At 45.9% G+C, this 18,993-nt stretch overlaps 1 protein-coding gene across 1 annotated transcript in view; it reads right to left on the minus strand.

Annotated features, from left to right (window-relative positions):
- Positions 1-18,993, minus strand: part of AOX1 (aldehyde oxidase 1) — a 198,677-nt gene that overhangs the window by 90,159 nt on the left and 89,525 nt on the right. Inside the window, exons 33-38 of the mRNA XM_050916607.1 lie at positions 15,971-16,028; positions 11,062-11,158; positions 9,942-10,050; positions 8,573-8,699; positions 7,160-7,221; positions 4,942-5,028 (exon numbers count right to left, since the gene is read on the minus strand). Of these exons, the coding sequence (XP_050772564.1) occupies positions 4,942-5,028; positions 7,160-7,221; positions 8,573-8,699; positions 9,942-10,050; positions 11,062-11,158; positions 15,971-16,028 (540 nt within the window). The remainder of the gene's footprint in view (positions 1-4,941; positions 5,029-7,159; positions 7,222-8,572; positions 8,700-9,941; positions 10,051-11,061; positions 11,159-15,970; positions 16,029-18,993) is intronic.

The raw sequence follows: 18,993 nt of genomic DNA on the forward strand, positions 1-18,993 counted from the left end.
GAGCAGCCAGGACGCCCATCGCATGGAGATGGCAGAGGCCATGGCGCGGGCAGCAGAGTCTGCCACGTCTGAAGCTGCCTGGAGGGCTGCTCTGGATGCAGCCGTGCTCTCCTTGAGGATCGGCCAGAATTCCTTCCTAGACCCTTCAGGAAGCAAAGTCTCGAACTTGGCCATGGCCTGCCACATGCTGAAATGATAGCAGCCAAGGAGGGCCTGGTGATTGGCCACATTCAGTTGCAGACTGGAAGATGAATAAACTTTGCATCCAAAAAGATCCAGCCTCATTGAGTCTTTATTTCTGGGGGTAGGCCCAGGTTGTCCTGGCCTCTTCCTGTGGTTAACTGCCTTGACCACCAGGGAACTGGGGGCTGGGTGGGAATATAAGTATTGATGTCCCTTGGTTGGCACAAAGTACTTGCGCTCAGCCCTTTTGGAGATGGGAGCCTCCTTTTTGGAGGAGGGAGTCTGCCACAGGGCAGTGGTAATTTTTGACACCCCCTCATGAAGGGGTAAGGCCACCCTGGCAGGGGCCGAGGAGCAGAGGACATCAAACAGGGAGTCCAAAGGCTCCTCTAATTCCTCAGACTGAAGTCTCAGGTTAGATGCGACCCCCTTCAATAGCTCCTGGTGCGCCTTAGCGTCATCCTGAGGAACTATGGGAGGGGGCTCTGTGATAGCCTCCTCGGGCGATGATGAGGATGATGCTGGTACCATTGGTGGTCCAGCAGGCTGGTCCCCTGGGTCCCCCTGGACCTGTGGGGTCTTTTCTCCTGAAGTGTTGAGCACTGGAGGGGATCGGGATGTCAAGGTGAGCACACACACCTACTATGGAATGGACATGAGCAAGCACTTCAGGTACTCCAGTTGCCACAAGTTCAAATTAAATGTGAAACTACATACAGGCCTGGTCTACACTACACGTTTATACCGATTTTAGCAGTGTTGAACCGATTTAACGCTGCACTCATCCACACAATAAGGCCCTTTATATCGATATAAAGGGCTCTTTAAACAAGTTTCTATACTCCTCCCCGACGAGAGGAGTAGCACTGAAATCGGTATTACCATATCGGATTAGGGTTAGTGTGGCCGCAAATCAACGGGAATTGGCCTCCGGGCGGTATCCCACAGTGCACTTCTGTGACCGCTCTGGAAAGCAATCTGAACTCGGACACAGTGGCCAGGTAGACAGGAAAAGCCCCGTGAATTTTTGAATTTCATTTCCTGTTTGCCCAGCGTGGAGCTCTGATCAGCACAGGTGGCGATGCAGTCCCAAATCCAAAAAGAGCTCCAGCATGGGCTGTACGGGAGATACTGGATCTGATCGCAGTATGGGGAGACAAATCTGTTCTATAAGAGCTCTGTTACAGAAGATGAAATGCCAAAGCATTTGAAAAAAATCTCCAGGCTATGATACAGAGTCCACAGTACAGTGCTGTGTGACAAGCGTAACGGAAAGCCAAAGAATCAAATGGACGGCTCATGGAGGAAGGTAGGGGGGACTGAGGACTCCAGCTATCCCACAGTCCCCGCAGTCTTCTAAAAGCATTTGCATTCTTGGCTGAGCTCCCAATGCTTGTAGGGTCAAACACATTGTCCAGGGTGGTTCAGGGTATATCTCATCAATTTATGTCCCCTCCCCCGCGTGTGAAAGAGAAGGGAAAAAAATCGTTTCTTGACTTTTTTCAATGTCACTGTATGTCTACTGCATGCTGCTGGTAGACACGGTGCTGGGGCACTGAACAGAAGCATCCTCTCCCCTCTCTTCCCCAGTGGCAGACAGTACAGTGCAGTAGGACTGGTAGCTGTCCTCGTCATCAGCCCGTGAATGCTCCTGGCTGGCCTCAGGTGAGGTTGGCTGGGGGCACCTGGGTAAAAATAGGAATGACTCCCGGTTATTCCTGGCAGATGGTACAGAATGGCTGGTAACCATCCTCATCATAGCAACTGGGGGCTGAACTCCATCAGCCCCCCGTTTCATGTCTAAAGAAAAGATTCTGTACTGCCTGGACTATCATAGCAGCGGGATGCTGGGCTCCTCTCCCCGGCCACCATTTAATATCCTGCCTGGACTATCATAGCAGCTGGAGGCTGCCTCCCCCTCATTTTATCTCACTAAAAAGTCAGTGTTTCTTATTCCTGCATTCTTTATTACTTCATCACACAAATGGGGGGACCCTGCAATGGTAGCCCAGAAGGGTTGGGGGAGGAGGGAAGCAATGGGTGGGGTTGTTGCAGGGGCACCCCCTAGAATAGCATGCAGCTCATCATTTCTGTGGGATCTGACACGGAGCAGCTGTGCTCTCTGGTTCTCTGATACACTGGTTCTCTAGTACACTTGCCCCATATTCTAGACAGGACTGACTCTATTTTTAGATACAATATAAAGGAGGGAATGACCCAGGGGGTCATTCCCATTTTCATCTTTGCGCCCCCAGCCAACCTCAGCGAAGGTCAGCCAGGAGCACCCATGACAGCAGCAGACGGTACAGAGCGACTGATAACCGTCATCTCATCACCAATTTACAATAGCACAGCAGACAGTATAGAACAACTGGTAACTATCTCTGCTACCTTGCAAAGGCAAATGAATGCTGCTGTGTAGCGCTGCAGTACTGCCTCTGTCAGCGGCATCCAGTACACATATGGTGACAGTGACAAAAGGCAAAATGGGCTCCATGGTTGCCATGCTATGGCCTCTGCCAGTGCAATCCAGGGAAAAAGGACGCGAAATGATTGTCTGCCGTTGCTTTCACGAGGAAGGAATGAGTGACAACATTTACCCAGAATCACCCGCGACACTGTTTTTGCATTGGGATCTCAACCCAGAATTCCAATGGGCGGGGGCGACTGTGGGAACTATGGGATAGCTACAGGATAGCTACCCACAGTGCAACGCTCCAGAAATCGACGCTAGCCTCAGTACATGGACGCACACCACCGAATTATTGTGCTCTGTGTGGCCACGTGCACTCGACCTTATACAATCTGTTTTACAAAACAGGTTTATGTAAAATCAGAATAATACTGTAGTGTAGACATACCCTAATACAGTCATCTACACTGTGAGGTGTAACACAGATAACAGATGCCAGATCCTGCAGTTTTTACTCAGAGAAATCGCCCACTGATATCAATGGCAGTTTTGCCAGAATAAATACTAAGAGACTGAGCCAGGGTTTTGGTTTTATACAATACCTTTTTTAGTCAAAGCAAGAATCAAACAATCTTTAAATAACATTTCTCATTATTTATTAAGCAATGCCAATGAACTAGCCACTGTTCAAGACACAAAAATGAGACAGTTCCTACCCTGAAAAGGTTACAATCATATAAACATATACATAGGACAAGTGAGAGTTACAAATTGGTTCATAAATTGAACTGAAATACACATGACACAGGAATCACTTTGATCCACAGCTGTAGAATCTCATGTGTAAGGGGCAAAGTATTGTCCTTGGCCACAGGTGCTGGAACGAGGGTGCTGGGGGTGCTGCAGCACTCTCTGTCTTGAAGTGGTTTCCATTATATACAGGGTTTACAGTTCGGTTCAATGGCTCTAAGCACCCCCACTATAGAATTGTTCCAGCTCTCCTGTCCTCGGCTGTGTAGTTCCTTACCAAAGGGATGCCAATGCAGCCCTACTTTGTGCATGCTCAGCTCAAAAGCTAAAACTCACCTCTTTGATGAAGACTTCCCCAAACAGAAATTTTCTTCCATATACAACAAAACACCCTAAATCATGGGGAGGTGGAGAGAAGCCCTTTCAAATTCTCTGGTTGGAAGATAACTATGGGCATAGCTGCACAGCAATGATTGCAGCCAACGTATACATACTGGAGCTAGCTTTAATCTTAGATCAGAATTATTCTGGCCTTGTCTACACATGCTGTAATTGTAATCATGGTTCCCAATTGCAGTGTAGGCATACAGTATGTTCGGTCACAGATGCCTTAGAAATACCTAAGACAGGCAGACAGAGTGAACAGAACTCTTTACCCATCAATTCATTATAGATACCACCAGATGAAAATGTGGCACCAGCCTGTAGTGGGGCGGACTGCCCCACTCCCTGTAAGAATGGGCTGTGGCAGGCCAGGGCTCCTGCGCAGCCCGGGATCCAATTAGAAAAGGAATTATGGGGAGCCAATCAGGGCCCAGATTGGAGGGAGCCAATCAGGGCCAGGCTCACCCATATATAAAGGCTGCTCAGGAAGAGAGCAGTCAGTCTGTCCCATGCCTTTGACAGGGGAAGGTCAGTCTCCAAGGGGGAGACTAGCACTGCAGACAGCACAGTGATGGACAGGCTCAGGGAGGCTAGAAGGCTGTAGCCCATAGCCACCAGGCTGCAGGCCCTGAAGGGAAGGGCCTAGTGGGTGCAAGGGGCCGTAGGGGAAGTGGCCTAGGGGAACAGACAGAGGAGGGGAAAGAAAGAGGACAGTGAGGCTGATGCCAGAGGGTCCCTGGGCCGGGACCCAGAGTAGAGGGTGGGCCTGGGTCCCCCCTTTCCTCCTTGCAGTACATCCAGCCATTGGCCATAGGGAGCGGCCATTATAGACTATGCCCGATCCCTGACAAGAGGGATTAGACATTGGGGTGTGTGGTTGCACATGATGGCTGGAGTGGAGGACTGCTGATCACTGATCCCCGGAAGGGGGTCCAGATGGACTAAGGGACACTGCTCAAAGAGGACGCCGCCGAGCAGGGAGCAACGCGGGTCCAGCGACAGCAGCGGAGAGCAGAGGGCAGAACAATGGATGGGACACCACCAGGAGGGGGTGCTCCACTGGAATCGAGCTAATTCCCAAAATCACCAGCAGGAGGCACCATGGGTGGTGAGTCCCAACCTGTTTACACAGCCACAAAAGCTCAAAGATGTTCATTCACTACTAAGTTTACTATGAAACAGAAAGTAATTTAAAAATGACCATAACACACCTGATTTTCCTTGTCAGAAGATGAGCACACATCTTCTTTGTCCAGGCAACATTGCCCTGTTCCTCTCAGTTGACAACATGCTGTTTCCTAAAGAAATAATACCCCATTCTGTAATACTCTAGATACAACTTCACTGAAATGTGATTTCTTTTAAAATAGGTATTTGTGTGTATATATATTCTACCTGCACTGAAGCACTCAGACATAGGTTAGGAGTCTGTTACAGGAGTGGGTGGGTGAGATTCTGTGGCCTGCATTGTGCAGGAGGTCAGACTAGATGATCATAATGGTCCTTTCTGACCTTAAAGTCTATGAGTCTGAGATTTGTCCAGTCACTTGAAACTGGTTCAGGAACTACCCATGAGCCAAGGTGACTATTCTTGCTGTGTCCCCTTTGAAGCACTGCAGGAGGTAGTTCCTCTTTTGGGGTCAAATCCAGCTCCCCTTGAAGTCATTGGAAAAACTCCAGCAGACTTCAGTGTGGGACCAGACTCCTGAAGCAGAGCAGAAGCTGGTGCCAGGGGCGGCTCCAGGCCCCAGCACGCCAAGCGCGTGCTTGGGGCCGCATGCCGTGGGGGGCGCCCTGCCGGTCGCCGGTAGGGCAGCAGGCGGCTCCGGTGGACCTCTCGCAGGTGTGCCTGTGGAGGGTCTGCTGGTCCCGCGGCTCCGGTGGACCTCCCGCAGGCGTGCCTGTGGAGGGCCCCGCGGGACCAACGGACCCTCCGCAGGCATGCCTGCGGGAGGTCCACCGGAGATGCCTGCCGCCCGACCGGCAGAGCGCCCTGCGCGGCATGCCACCCTGCTTGGGGAGGCAAAATGCCTAGAGCCACCCCTGGCTGGTGCAAAGGACTACTGGATGCATTGGAGAAGGACTGTGTGGAAGTGACTGAAATTTTCCGGCTGTGAGAAAGTTGGACAGACTCCTAGTTTATCCTTTTTATTTGTGTTTTAAAGCTCTAATTGGACCCATGAACACCCTTGAAGGTAGTGGAAGGGGCACAGCTCTTTGGCTTGGGTATGATCTCCCAGCCAGGAACAGGCCATGCAGTGTTTTCCGTACCACCATGTATACCAATGTACAGCTGAGTTTTCAAGGAGGGATGGGCCCAGGATAGGGTGGAGATATGATCTGTGGAGCTGTGACTATGTGGAGGATCTGTGAAACACAGATGCACAAAGTCACTTGTGGCAGGGAAGAAACTCAAAATATATTCAGTTGATTTCCCCTTTATTGTTCTCCTTGTAACTCAGATATAATACTCTATGTCATCATTGCTGGCCTGGTCATCTCTGGCTTCTCTTAACAGATGAGAAACACTGCATGTTTCAACCAGCTGAGAATAAATGTAAGACATTGACTCAACAGCAAGCCTGTATAATGATATTTTTCAGTAGCTATGATAGAACACAAACAGCACATGCAGACTGGCTCTATCCTAATGGTCTACCCTTGCACTGAATAATCATCATAGTTTCAACAATCAGTCAGTTTTTCTGAGACAAGGTGGGAGAGGGAATATCTTTTATTGGACCAACTTCTATTGGTGAGAGAAACAAGATTTTCTGTGATCATGCAAGACTGGGGCTGAGAGACACTAGTTTGTTGGCAAGGCAACGTGTAAACAATTTGGGCCATGATTCTCTCTAGATTTGAGTACATAATTTAAAGTGAAACATACTTAAGACTTGGCATGATCATGACCTTATTTATGAGGGTAGTAGAGACTGCCAAAACAGATCATAACCATCACAACCACCTACGTCTTCAGGCCATATATTTTGGATGCCTTGAGGCCTGATTTTCTGGGGTCCTGAGCATCTAAAACTCAAGTCAGTGAGAGCTACAAGTGCTTAAAAAGAGACTCCCAAGGGGCCACATTTTCAAAAGAGCAGAGAGCCAGATTTTCAAGGATTCAGCACAGCCAATTGGATCCAGATTTTCAAATAATACCAGCTTCCATTTAGGTACTTAAATAAGGGCCAGGTTTTCCAAAGTGGAGGGCACTCAGCTGCTTTGTGACTCTTATGGCTAGATTTCCAAAAGAACTGAGCACCAAATTCTTTTTGTGCTTAAATGGGAGCAGAGCAATTCTGAAAATCTGATCTTAGTCAGGCTTCCAGAAACTGAGCATCTGATCTTATTCAGGCTTCCAGAAATTGAGCACTCAAAATTAGTGGATACTTTTGAAAATGGTGATCTGTTTGTCTTTCTACCTACCCCACTGAAAGACTTGTAGGTGTCTATTATAGGTCTGTATCCAGTGCAACGGCACAAATTACCTGAAAGGAACAATAAAATAATTAATCATAAAGAACAATACAAGAATAATTCTTAATATTAGTACAATTAAAAATGGCCATGAAGCAAACCCTCACATCTGAAGACACCTACACTTGGGGAAATTTGGATCCAAAACCAGACCTGGCTCTTGATTCTCCAAAGGACTGAACCAGAACCACAGAAGAGTCAAACACTCCTGAACAGGGGGAATGTTATGACTGGGAGCCAAATTCAAGAACTGTGGATCAGGCCTATCTCTAATAATAATGATTTATTTATCATTTTCTGTGAATTATGTCATTATAGAAATGATGTAAATCATCCAAGAAGATATACTACTGCTACTATTAATGGATCTGGATTTTCTTCAATGAAATCCAAACTCTCTATTTTAGGGCTTTATCCTGACATCCATCATTGTACTATTTGAGCGCCCTCCATGTGAAATCAATAGCAATAGAGAAGTCACATGGGCACTTCATGAAGCTTCTGGACTCTTCTCTCTTTACAAGGTCACAACTCTGCTTGGGTAGATGTTTCTGGGGGGCAGGAAGTTGGTAGAGATTTGGGACTAAAAAGGGTGTTTGAATTATGAGTGTAATTTATGGTGCAAAGGTTTTCTCAATGAGGAAATAAACTCAGTATTTTAATAGGCTAAACCCAGCCACGCCAGTGTTAGCTATTTTCCTGAGTGATAAGTGCCTATAGAAATCTGTACCTGGGAGAACTCAGGGATTTCATTTTGTTGGCAGGCAGCCCATTCACACTGCAAGCAAAGGACCTGATTCTCCACTCCACCCAAATCATTCAGGAGTCACTCAGCACTGTTACATTGGTGTAAAACTGGTGCAAGAGAAGTCCGTCCAATGAGGATAGGGTTTTCCAAAGTGCTCAGCATTGATTTAATTGGGAGCAGAGTTAGGTTAATAAGTGCTTTTGAAAATCCCATCTAAAGTCATAGAGTTTAAGGCCAGAAGGGATCACCAGATCATCTAGTCTGACTTCCTGCATATCACAGCCCCCTCCCTCTCGTTAGCTCTGTGCAGAACCCATTAAATTGGATTAGAAAAGTATTACAGCCCTCAGGTGATAAACTTTGTGTGCCACAGGTAGAGAACAGGAGGGACCAAGGTGCACCATGCCTGAGCCCTCTGCCATGGCAGGAAATTGATATAGTGAGATATAATCAAATATAGTATCTAGGAATCCAACAGACTTTATGTGATTCTGAAATATTATCCTTTGGTCTTTCAGTCAAATCACATCTTGCATCTTATGTGGCATGTAAAAAACACCCACACTTGACTTATTTGACCTCCTTAAGTTTACTACTTGTAAAAGTAAACCTACCATCCAGAGCTGCAGTTATCTGCTCCATGGAGGGCTCAGGGTGGTTTCTCAGCAAAGCATACATGGACATCACCATTCCAGGGGTGCAGAAGCCACATTGAGAGCCATGGCACTTGGCCAGCCTTTCCTGGAACAGAACAGAACAACAGCCCCTGCTTCAAAATATAGCTTCACTGATTTGCCTTACAGATGCATCTTGCTTACAGTGTTAAAGTTAGGAGCTGCAACATTTAGAATGTTACAGCATTACCACTAAAATGTAAGAGACTGAGTATAGTCATCTTACTGAAAAACAAAGGGCCATTATAGACTCTCAGTTATACCCGGACAACCCCATCAGTATCAATGGGGTTCCCAGGTGTAAGTGAGAGCAGAATGAGGGACAAGACCTGTCAGCACAGTGATAGCCTTGCATAAATTTCTACAAGCATGAAGGACAGAGCACAGAATAGCTAACAAATTAGGGCTTTGGAAGAAGTGAGGAGCACCTAGGGAACTTTCTCATAATTTAGGCACTAAGGAAACAAGATTATGCATGAAAGAGAAACATGATTTTAAAAAGGTTTTAAAACTTACTGGGGTCAGATTGTACCTTAAAAGTACAAGTCTGAGTTGGGGGAGGTGAAGCTTCACTAACCCAGGAGAGGTCCCCAAAATATAGTGAGTGTGCTTGATCCATTGTCTAATCTAATCTTTATCTTCCAAGGTCTTATAGGGACTCTGTAGGAGCTTGCCGCTGGCCCCATGTGCCAGCTGGTGCACAGAAAGGAGCAGGATGTTGCCCTCTGCCTTTCCTGAGCCTCTTCTGGAGGGTTAGTTTCCCACATGGCACTAGCAGGGAGCAGTCTGTGCGCTTTGGAGACTGCAATTGCACCTGAGCCCCGCACAATAGCAAGAGCTCCTTACTTACCCCATGCTCTCTCCTGTATGCCAACACAAGGGCCAGTGACAATCTGGCTCTTTACATAGCACTGTTCTTGTTAGAATAATCAGCAATACTTGCTCACGGCGGACAACCCTTGCTAGCTTTGGTGTATCATTTTACAGCTCCAGGTTTATTCTTTCTCCTGAGGGGGCCTTTTCAGAATCGATTCTCATCTTTTGAGGTATCTTGAGTGTTAGAGTAGAAACTAGGGGTGGGATAACCTCCCCCAGGTCAGAGTTTGGTTTGGCGATTCAGCTGAGAATTCATCTCTAAGCTGTGACTAGGAAGAGCCAGGATATGAAATCTGTTTCCTCAGAGCAATTGTCTACTGCAAAGAACCACCAAACTTGATCATAAGGCCAAAACCTCATGGCAGATATGGCCAGAGTATAGGAAAGGGAAAAATCCCCAAATCTTGTCCTACAAATTACAGCAGGTTCTCACCTGAATTGGATGAACTCTTGTTTTTGTGCTTCCAATGCCTTCCACAGTAGTGACAGCAGAGCTGTGCAGTGAGCATATGGGTAAGAGACAGGAGTTGGCAGGATAATGCCTTGGGAACGTAAAGGAGAATTGTGACATTTGAAATAGCATAGTTCTCTGTGGTGCAGGGCCATGAGGAATGACGCGCAGGTGGAGATTACACTCAGTCTACTGTAGAACTGCAGGAGTTAAACAGCATGGTGATGACTGGGGAAAATTGTTTCTGAGAAGCAGTTGTACATAACTCAGCACTTTCACCTCAATAGTGTGTGTGTTCAGTACATACACTAGCAACATTTTCAACATGCCCTAAGCTTTATATAGAGGCCTAAACAAGGAAACAGAAGTCTCACTTTTAAGGAGTTTTTATTAATTAACTTGTAATACAACATAGACTACAAAAACCCAATGGCCAGACTCAGACCTGATACTGGTGGGTGCAACTTTACTAGGAGTAGAGCTCCCAAAGACGGGGCGAGGCAAAACGCACAACGCACTACGAAGCCTGCATGGCCTAACTTACGGTGTTAGTTACTTCATACATCACTGAAATCAGTGAGCGCTGAATAAGAACTATGTGAAAATTGACTAAGGATTTATCTAGGGCAACAAATCCTAGTCCAATCCAAGCTAGAGTCCCAACTTTCCAGTAGCTGCTACAAGGGCTGCTGTAATTGCATAAAATAAAGATCCCCCAGTCAAGGAAATAGTGGTTTCCAGTCTCCGAATAAATAAATGTTTTTTGAGCAGGAAGATTTCATGTTTCTTGAATGGGATTTAAAGTCACATCACTTGTAAGCCCGGTTGGGTGAATCAGTTTTCCATGCAGATAAAACATGTTAAAGGTAAAGTAAAAAAGATTTCAAGTATCTGCCAGGACTCAAAAATATAAATCTAAATTAAAAGACAAAACAAACACTCAAATAACTTTCCTCCCAATTAACAATGGCTTTCTATGTACAATAAGTTATAGCTTCGAAGGGTATGATTTCTAAAGTGCCTCAGTGGGCCTAAAACACACTGAAATTCACTCACTGAGGCACTTGAGAAAATTCCACCCCAAATCTTATCTTAAGGATACATTATCTTCTTGGAAGTTGGTTCATACGTGGATATCATCACAGTGCAGGCTCCACAGCCACCTATTCCACAACCATATTTCGTTCCTGAGAGACGAACTGCAAATGCAGCAGTTAAGGAAAAAAGTTGCTGGTTCTCAGTGTTGTTGCTATGATGTCTATCTCTCTCCCCCTGTCCTCCCAGTTCCCCTCATTTTACTGGAGCATGCAAAGGTGCAAGAAAATTCCATCTGTTTCATTCAGTGACCAGCTAGCTCCAGAGATTAGATATTAGGTGAATGGAAGCTGGAACTCATCCTGTAAATTCCAACAAGCAGAATATCACAGCAACCAGGTTGGTCACAGCCACCTACAGTTTATCACATCTGAATTACCAGTGACATCCAGTCCTTAATTCCCTTGTAACACCCTAGATTCTCCACTGCCTGAGAGCAATGCCACAACACATAATAGCTTTTACTGTGTGATGCTATGATGGGCAAACGGGCACCAGAATTATGTTAAATTTAGCCAAAACTTTATGGTTTGGGTTCAAGAGATGGCTGAAAGCTAGAAGAGAATTGCAGAAATAGGAGACTCATTCACTCACCCAATATAAAGCTGTTCTCTAGGGCATATTGTCTATGGCTGCATTCAGTTTAGTTTAGATGAGTTTCCTGCCATATGGTGTTTCTACCACCTCCCTGAGCACCTTTGGTAATTGTCACACAGACACACACGTTATAAAAGAAAGATGTTAGGATTACAAAGTCAAGCACTCAGAACAGGAAAGATGAGTTCCCTGCTCTCATCCAAGTTCCCAGATGCAGACCTGGCGCAGCCTACAGCAGTCCAGAGCTGCAGTTGTAGGGAAAGTTCTACTGAGCTTCCGATTGGAACATGCTCAGTGTGGATGCAATGTTTGGGGAATTTAAATGCTAAAATCGAAGACGTCTCTACAGAGCATGTGCAAACTGCAAATTTTCAAATGCTTATGTATTAGCCAAATTTGAGTGGAATTTTGCAACAATGGCAAAAGACACATCTCTGATGCAAAGGCCATCCTCTGCTCAAATTTCAAGTTCTTGCTCCAGAGCATGGGGGCACTAGGACGTCTCAAAGAAACGGCTGCAAGAATTTTTTAACATGGGCAAACCACTGTATTCTTCTCTAGACTCTTTCTCAGAAATGACAGGCCCATTTTGGCTGAAATTGTACATAAAGTTCTGCCTGAGGTAGACTTCTGATATGGAAAATTTCAGCACAAATGGTTAAAATTTGGCAAAGTTATAAGCAACTAAAAACTGGGTATAATAATGGGAAGTGTTGAGCAACCTTAATAATAAGTGGCGCTATCAGTCCTCTCTATAATATCCTTCAGATTCTTGCACATGGTAATCCTGTTGTTGCTTGGAAAAGAGATATGTATTTTCTCTTTTTAACATCTCTTAAATCAATCCCACCAGACCTCTATGTGTTTTGGTTGCCTTTTTTTGTTTGTAAACTGTCAGTATCTGTCTGGCAGTATGGTACTCGGCACTGAAACCAATATTCCAGGAGCAGTCACCAGAGCTCTGTACACAAGGCCTCTCACCAGTTTGCTCCTTGATACAAGGCCTCCATATCTGCAGCCTCAAATTGCACTGACCACTTTCTTCTGGTGCCACACCACTCTGCAAAATTTTATGTAATTGGCTAGTCTCCTTGTATTCCTAGCTCTTTCAGATTTACTGATTACCAACTTTGTCTTCCATTGTGTGTGCGTGTTGGATTCATTTGGCTCAGATGTTAGACTGCATCTTCTATCTGCATTTGTCAACTTTCTAGATCCCTCTAGGCTCAGGTTAATTCTCATCCACTTTTGTATTCCCACTTGTAACTAGCACGTGACCAATAACGCTGCTCTACAGCCAAAATGCTTCTGAAATAAATGTAGTCCAACTTTACTAATTCTGGGTCACTGAGAACGAAAATGATGCTTAAAATTGATTGGCTCTAGTTTTCAAGATATGCTATTGGGTCAGTATATACGACCCTTGACTTGGGAATGGCGGAGGATAAGTGAATTATAAAGGGAAGGGATCTCAATTTAAACTAGAAATGACTAAAATACATCTTTGACTGGATCTATGAATAAATCTATGACTGGGTTTGGACAGTACTTGCTTTTGAGGCAAAACAATGAATGATGCAATCTGAAGCTGATATTGCATCATACATGATATGAATTGCATCATGTTATTCCTAGAAGTCATGGATGATGCAATCATAACGAAGCTTACATCACTCTGCTGAACAAATTGCCCTATATCAGCTCTAGAAATCATACAGTGTCGTGCTCTCTTATTTGTCAGTGTTTGATTTTGCAAAGGGACACATTTCTGTTTAGCCAAAGTGAGCAGAGATGCCTCGTACTTGTGTGAACAGTGCAGATAACTTCTGCTATGTTTGTGGTGAAGTGACTTTTGCATCACAAAAGCGCAGTCTAACCACTATGGTTAAGAGAGCCTATCACCTTTCTTTTGGCTGCAAAATTGGAGATCAGGACAAGAGGTGGGCCCCACACATATGCTGCAACACTTGTGCAACAAATCTTTGCCAGTGGTTGAACAGGAAAAGGAAATCTATGCCTTTTGCAGTGCCAATGATTTGGAGAGAGCCAACAGATCATACCAGCAATTGTTACTTCTGCATGGTGCCTCCAGTTAGGAAAAGTGTGTCAAAGAAGAAAAAGTGGACTGTGCATTATCCAAACATTCCATCAGCTATACGCCCAGTACCCCACGGAGAAGGGCTGCCGGTTCCTGATGCACCAGAATCACTCTCACTTGAGTCAGACGAGGAAGAGGATGAAACTTCCGGTCCTGAACCATCAATGTCACAGGACCCACATTTTCTCCCATCCTCCTCCTCTGAACCACACCTCCTAACACAAGGTGAACTGAATGACCTTGTCAGGGATTTGGAACTACCCAAGAGTAAGGCAGAGCTGTTGGGCTCCAGACTACAGCAGTGGAATCTCCTGGCAGGCTATCAGGGCAAATGGAGCCCATCAATGCTTGCAGACTATTGCTGGACAGTGACAAGAGATGCTCCATTTAATGAATACAAGAGACAAGCCAAAAAGCGCCGAGTAGACACTGAATAGGACTAAACTATGTACATAATATTTTTTGCCTTTTGTTTCATAATAAATTTTATTTATATAACCCTTTTGCTGATTTTTAAAGTGTTACATAAACAAGACAGGTGAATTATCATGTAAAGCAACCATAAACACACGAAAAGACCTAGGTTTACAATTTATGATTAAAACTCTATCTACACAATATACATAGACATGTAAAAACTTAAATATCTTAGAAACAGTAGCCAAGCAGTTGTTTTAATTGTCATATTTGAATTCAGCACATCAAAATAGATAATAAATATCACATTTTATCTCTGAAGCAGACGACTTCTCAAAAATTGTAGACCAGTGTAATCAAAGAACGTAGACCATACTTGCAGGATGGGGAACTATTCTGGGAAGCACTGAAAAAGATTTGGTGGTGGTGATGGATAATCAGCTGAACGTGAGCTCCCAGTGCAACACTGTGGCAAAAAGGGCTATTTTGACCCTGTTATGCATGAACAGGTGAATCTTGAGTAGGAGTAGAGAGGTTATTTCACCTCTGTATTTGGCACGGTGCAACCGATGCTGGAATACTGTGTCTGGTTATGGTGCCCACAATTCAAGGAGGATGTTGATAACTTGGAGAGGGTTGAGAAGAGCCACAAGTGCTGCTGGCAGAGAGAAATATCGGGACAAACACCTAAATATTGGGACAGTCCCAATTTTATCCCCAGGGCTGTCAAAAAACTATAAAAATAATAATCACAACCTCAAGATTAAAAAATATAGTCATGATTAATTGCAGTTTTAATCACGCTGTTAAACAATAACAGAATACCAATTTCAATTCAGCATGGAAGCATGTCCTCTGGAATGGTGATTGAAGCATGAAGGGGCATGTTTAGCATATCAGGCACATAAATACCTTGCAACGTCGGCTACAACAGCACAACGCGAATACCTGTTCTCACTTTCAGGTGACATAAATAAGAAGCAGGTAGCATTATCTCCCATAAATGTAAACAAACTTCTTTGTCTTACTGATTGGCTGAACAAGAAGTATATGAAATATATTAGTATTGCAATTGTAAATGATTGGGAAGATACCAGTGAAAAGATAAAAAAGGATTACCTAGTGCCTTTCATCTGCTGTCATTAGCTCCCATCACTGCAGGCTATTGAGCTATTTCTCAGTAGCCTTTAGTCTCATTTCACTCTCTTTCTACCATCTACAGTTTAAGGCTCTGATCTGCAAAGACATAAGCACCCGCTTCATTTTATGCACCATGGGGCCAATAAACAGCTTGCATAAATTGCCAGAACTCCAATGATTTCAGCCGAGGATCTGGCTCTGAGCAGTCCCATTGACATAAAGATAAGCTTATGTGATAGTCTTGGCAGGATCAGGGCCTAAATGAATTGCTTCACATTGTAGTAGTTCCATATTTCTTTTCTTAACTATTATATCACTATTAATTAATAACATCTTGAAAGGATTTTTTTACAGGTTTTCGGAGCTGTAATGAAGAATTTTGATTGTTTTTGCTAATGAATACATTAAGTTCTATAAAAATGCTTGTATGTACTAAGAAGAAACCTTCTCTGCGTATAATTAGCTCAAATATTGAACACAAAGCACATTGCTTTGCCAGGAAAAAATGCAAGATCACTTGGCTGTTTTCCATATTGCTTTCTGGCTGCCTTGAGTTCCAAAACATCCCCTTTAACTTGGGGTGGGGGTGGGGGTGGTGAGAAAGGGAATGTTAGTCTATTGTAGGATTATACCATTCAAAGGAAACCCTCACAAAAAAGGATACGTCCCTTTCTTAGGTAAGACAACAGCAATTTTTCAGGGTCTGCATTCCTCTCTATTATCTGCAGTAGGAAGTAAAATAAGAGATTATACATTATTGAGATGTATTGCAATTTTCCCACTGGGATTACCTGGCCTTTCTGAAATGCTTTGATTGGGTATTAAAATAGTGTATTTGTGTTATGGCATGTTCCTTTCATTTGATCAGAATCTGTAGACATGTGAATGTATTTGACAATAGCAAACTCAGTCTTGTATTGACAGCTAAAGAAGTAATAAAAATAACTATGTTCCAGGAGCACCTGAACATTCACAGTGAGGAGAAGGTGAGCAGTAACAGAGGCTTGTGAAAGGGCACATGAAGACAAGAACCCTTGAGCCCAATCCTGCAATTGATTACGCCAGTGTAAATCAGGAATACCTCCACTTTGGTCAAAAGAGGTACAATTGTGTAAAGAAAATGGGGGTGGGAACAGAATCAGGGCCTGTATTTTCAAAGCCATAGTGAAGGTGAAGGACACAGTTTGGGGCACTTTGCTCTCCTCGTTCCATAGAAGTACTGTAACAAGGCCAAACTTAGCCCTTTCCTCCTCAGAGACCCTGCAGTAGGAAGATGGAGGAAATTCTCAATAGATGGAGAGCAGTAAGGGGAGCTGGGTTTTAAACCAACCTGTTTTTAGTTTAACAAAGTTCACTGTTGATTTTCAGGGGCTCCATTAGCTAAGCAACAGGTCTGTCTGAAGGATGTGGCCATTGCAATGACATGTCTCGTCATGCTGGAAACCAAGTACTAATGAGAACCAAGTACAGAATGATGGATGGGTGGGAGGCAACACGAGATTCACTGAGAATGACTAGCTTGTCCTTGGGCATTTAAAGACACCACGATAAAACCTCAACTTTATCATGGTATGGAGCAGCCAGGGCAACCACTAGGCAAACTAGGTGGCCGCCTAGGGTGCCAAGACTTGAGGCCGCCAAAAAGCGGTGCTCAAAATGTCTGGGATGCTCACCTGGCGCTGGCTAAACATGTAACCTTCTTCCACCACTGTGTGAGGTGGCGCTGCGGCTTGGATCAGCTCCGCCCGGCCAGGAAGTGATGTCATTCCTTCTCCGGCCGCTGGGGCGCTGTGCTGCTCCCACTGCTCTGGCTCTTCCCCAGGGCCCCGCCCCGGCTCAGCCCCACCTCCACTCCCCTGAGCTTTGCTGCAGGGCTGGGCCTGCCCTCACCGGCAAGGAGAAGTGCAGAGACCCGGCCCCAGCCGCGCCACCGGGGAGCGCTGGGGGGTGGTTCCCCCCCTGCCCTCTAAGCCAGCCATGCCCCCCTGAGGAGGCCTTGGGGGGGCCCCCCTTCTGCCCTTCCCACAGAGGCCTGGGGCACCCCCCCACAGAAGTGCTGCCACCCTGGTACCTGCCATGCTGTCCACAGCCAGCCCCTGCTGCACCCCCTGCCCTGCGTGCAGCCAGCCCTACATCCCCTGTCTCCAGCCAGCCCCACACCTTCTGCCCTGCCCACAGCCAGCCCCACATCCCCTGTCTCCAGCCAGCCCCACACCCCCTGCCCTGCCCACAGCCAGCCCCACATCCCGTCTCTATCCAATCCCTGCCACACACCCCTGCCCAAAGCCTGCCAGCCCCACACTCCCTTGTCTCCAGCCGGCCCCTGCCACACCCCCTGCCCTGCCACCAGCCAGTCCCACACCCCGTCTCCAGTCAGTCCCTGCCGCACCCCCTGCCCAAAGCCAGACAGCCCCACACCCCGTCTGCTGCACCCCCTGCCCTGCCTGAAGCCAGCCAGTCCCACACCCCCATCTCCAGCCAACTCCTGCTGCACCCCCTGCCCTGCCCACAGCCAGCCCCACACCCCCGTCTCCAGCCAAGCCTGCACCCCATCTCCAACCAGTTCTGCATCCCCTGCCCTGCCTGAAGCCAGACAGCTCTACATCCCCATCTCCAGCCAGCCCCTGCCACACCCCTTGCCCGAAGTCATACAGCTGCACACCCCATGTCCAGCCAACCCCGCCGCACACCTGTGCCCAAAGCCAGCCAGCCCGACACCCTGTCAAGTTATTCATTTATTTTCATTAAATATGTAGACTAAATAATGAAATTAATAAATTTTCAAGACAAATCTGTATTAATTCTAACGAACAATGCCACATTATGCAGTATTCATTTTTGAAAGTTTATAATAAGTGATGCTCCGGGGGGATGGGTGGGGGGCACAAGGTGGAAGTTTTGCCTAGGGTACAAAATATCCTTGCACCGGCCCTGGGAGCAGCCTGTATTTCAGAGGGGAAAGGTTTCTTGGGCTTTCAGCTTTTAGGGGAGAGGGATAGCTCAGTGGGTTGACCGTTAGCCTGCTAAACCCAGGATTGTGAGTTCAATCCTTGAAGAGGCCATTTAGGGATGTGGGCAAAAATCTGTCAGGGAGTTGGACTAGATGATCTCCTGAGTTCCCTTCTAACCCTGATACTCCATGATTTAATAACCATGCCCAGGTGGAATACTTTCCCTTTTTATGAAGGGGAAACAAGATTGGATACAAAGGATATAGCTACCACTGCACACTAAGGCCAGACACTGACTCAGGTTTGAGCTCAACACCCGCTTCTGCCCACACAAATCAGTCTAACTCAGATCAGCAGGTTCTCAGGAACCAGCTATTAGGACCTTGCTGGGGGCAGGGCTGGGGTCAGAGCACAAGTCCTGCTGTGACTTTTGTCCAGACACTGATATTTTATAATGTGAACAGAGCTCAAGCCACAGACCTGAGTCAGAAGGTCTGTGCAGTGCAGTATGGACACAGTGGCATGGATACCCAGGTCCAACAATTGTAAGCCCAGGTTTACAATGCAGTGCGGACACTCACGCATGGGCTTGGAAACACCGAGTTCACCAGCCTGGGTCCCACAAACCTGGGTTTACAACACAGTGTAGACAAACCAAAAAGGGCAAATTTTGCTATTGAACCAGCATAAATCAGGATAGTTATAGGATAAGACACTAGAATTTGGCCCATATAGC

This window comes from Gopherus flavomarginatus, chromosome 10, assembly GCF_025201925.1.
Source record: "Gopherus flavomarginatus isolate rGopFla2 chromosome 10, rGopFla2.mat.asm, whole genome shotgun sequence".
Lineage (NCBI taxonomy): Eukaryota > Metazoa > Chordata > Testudines > Testudinidae > Gopherus > Gopherus flavomarginatus.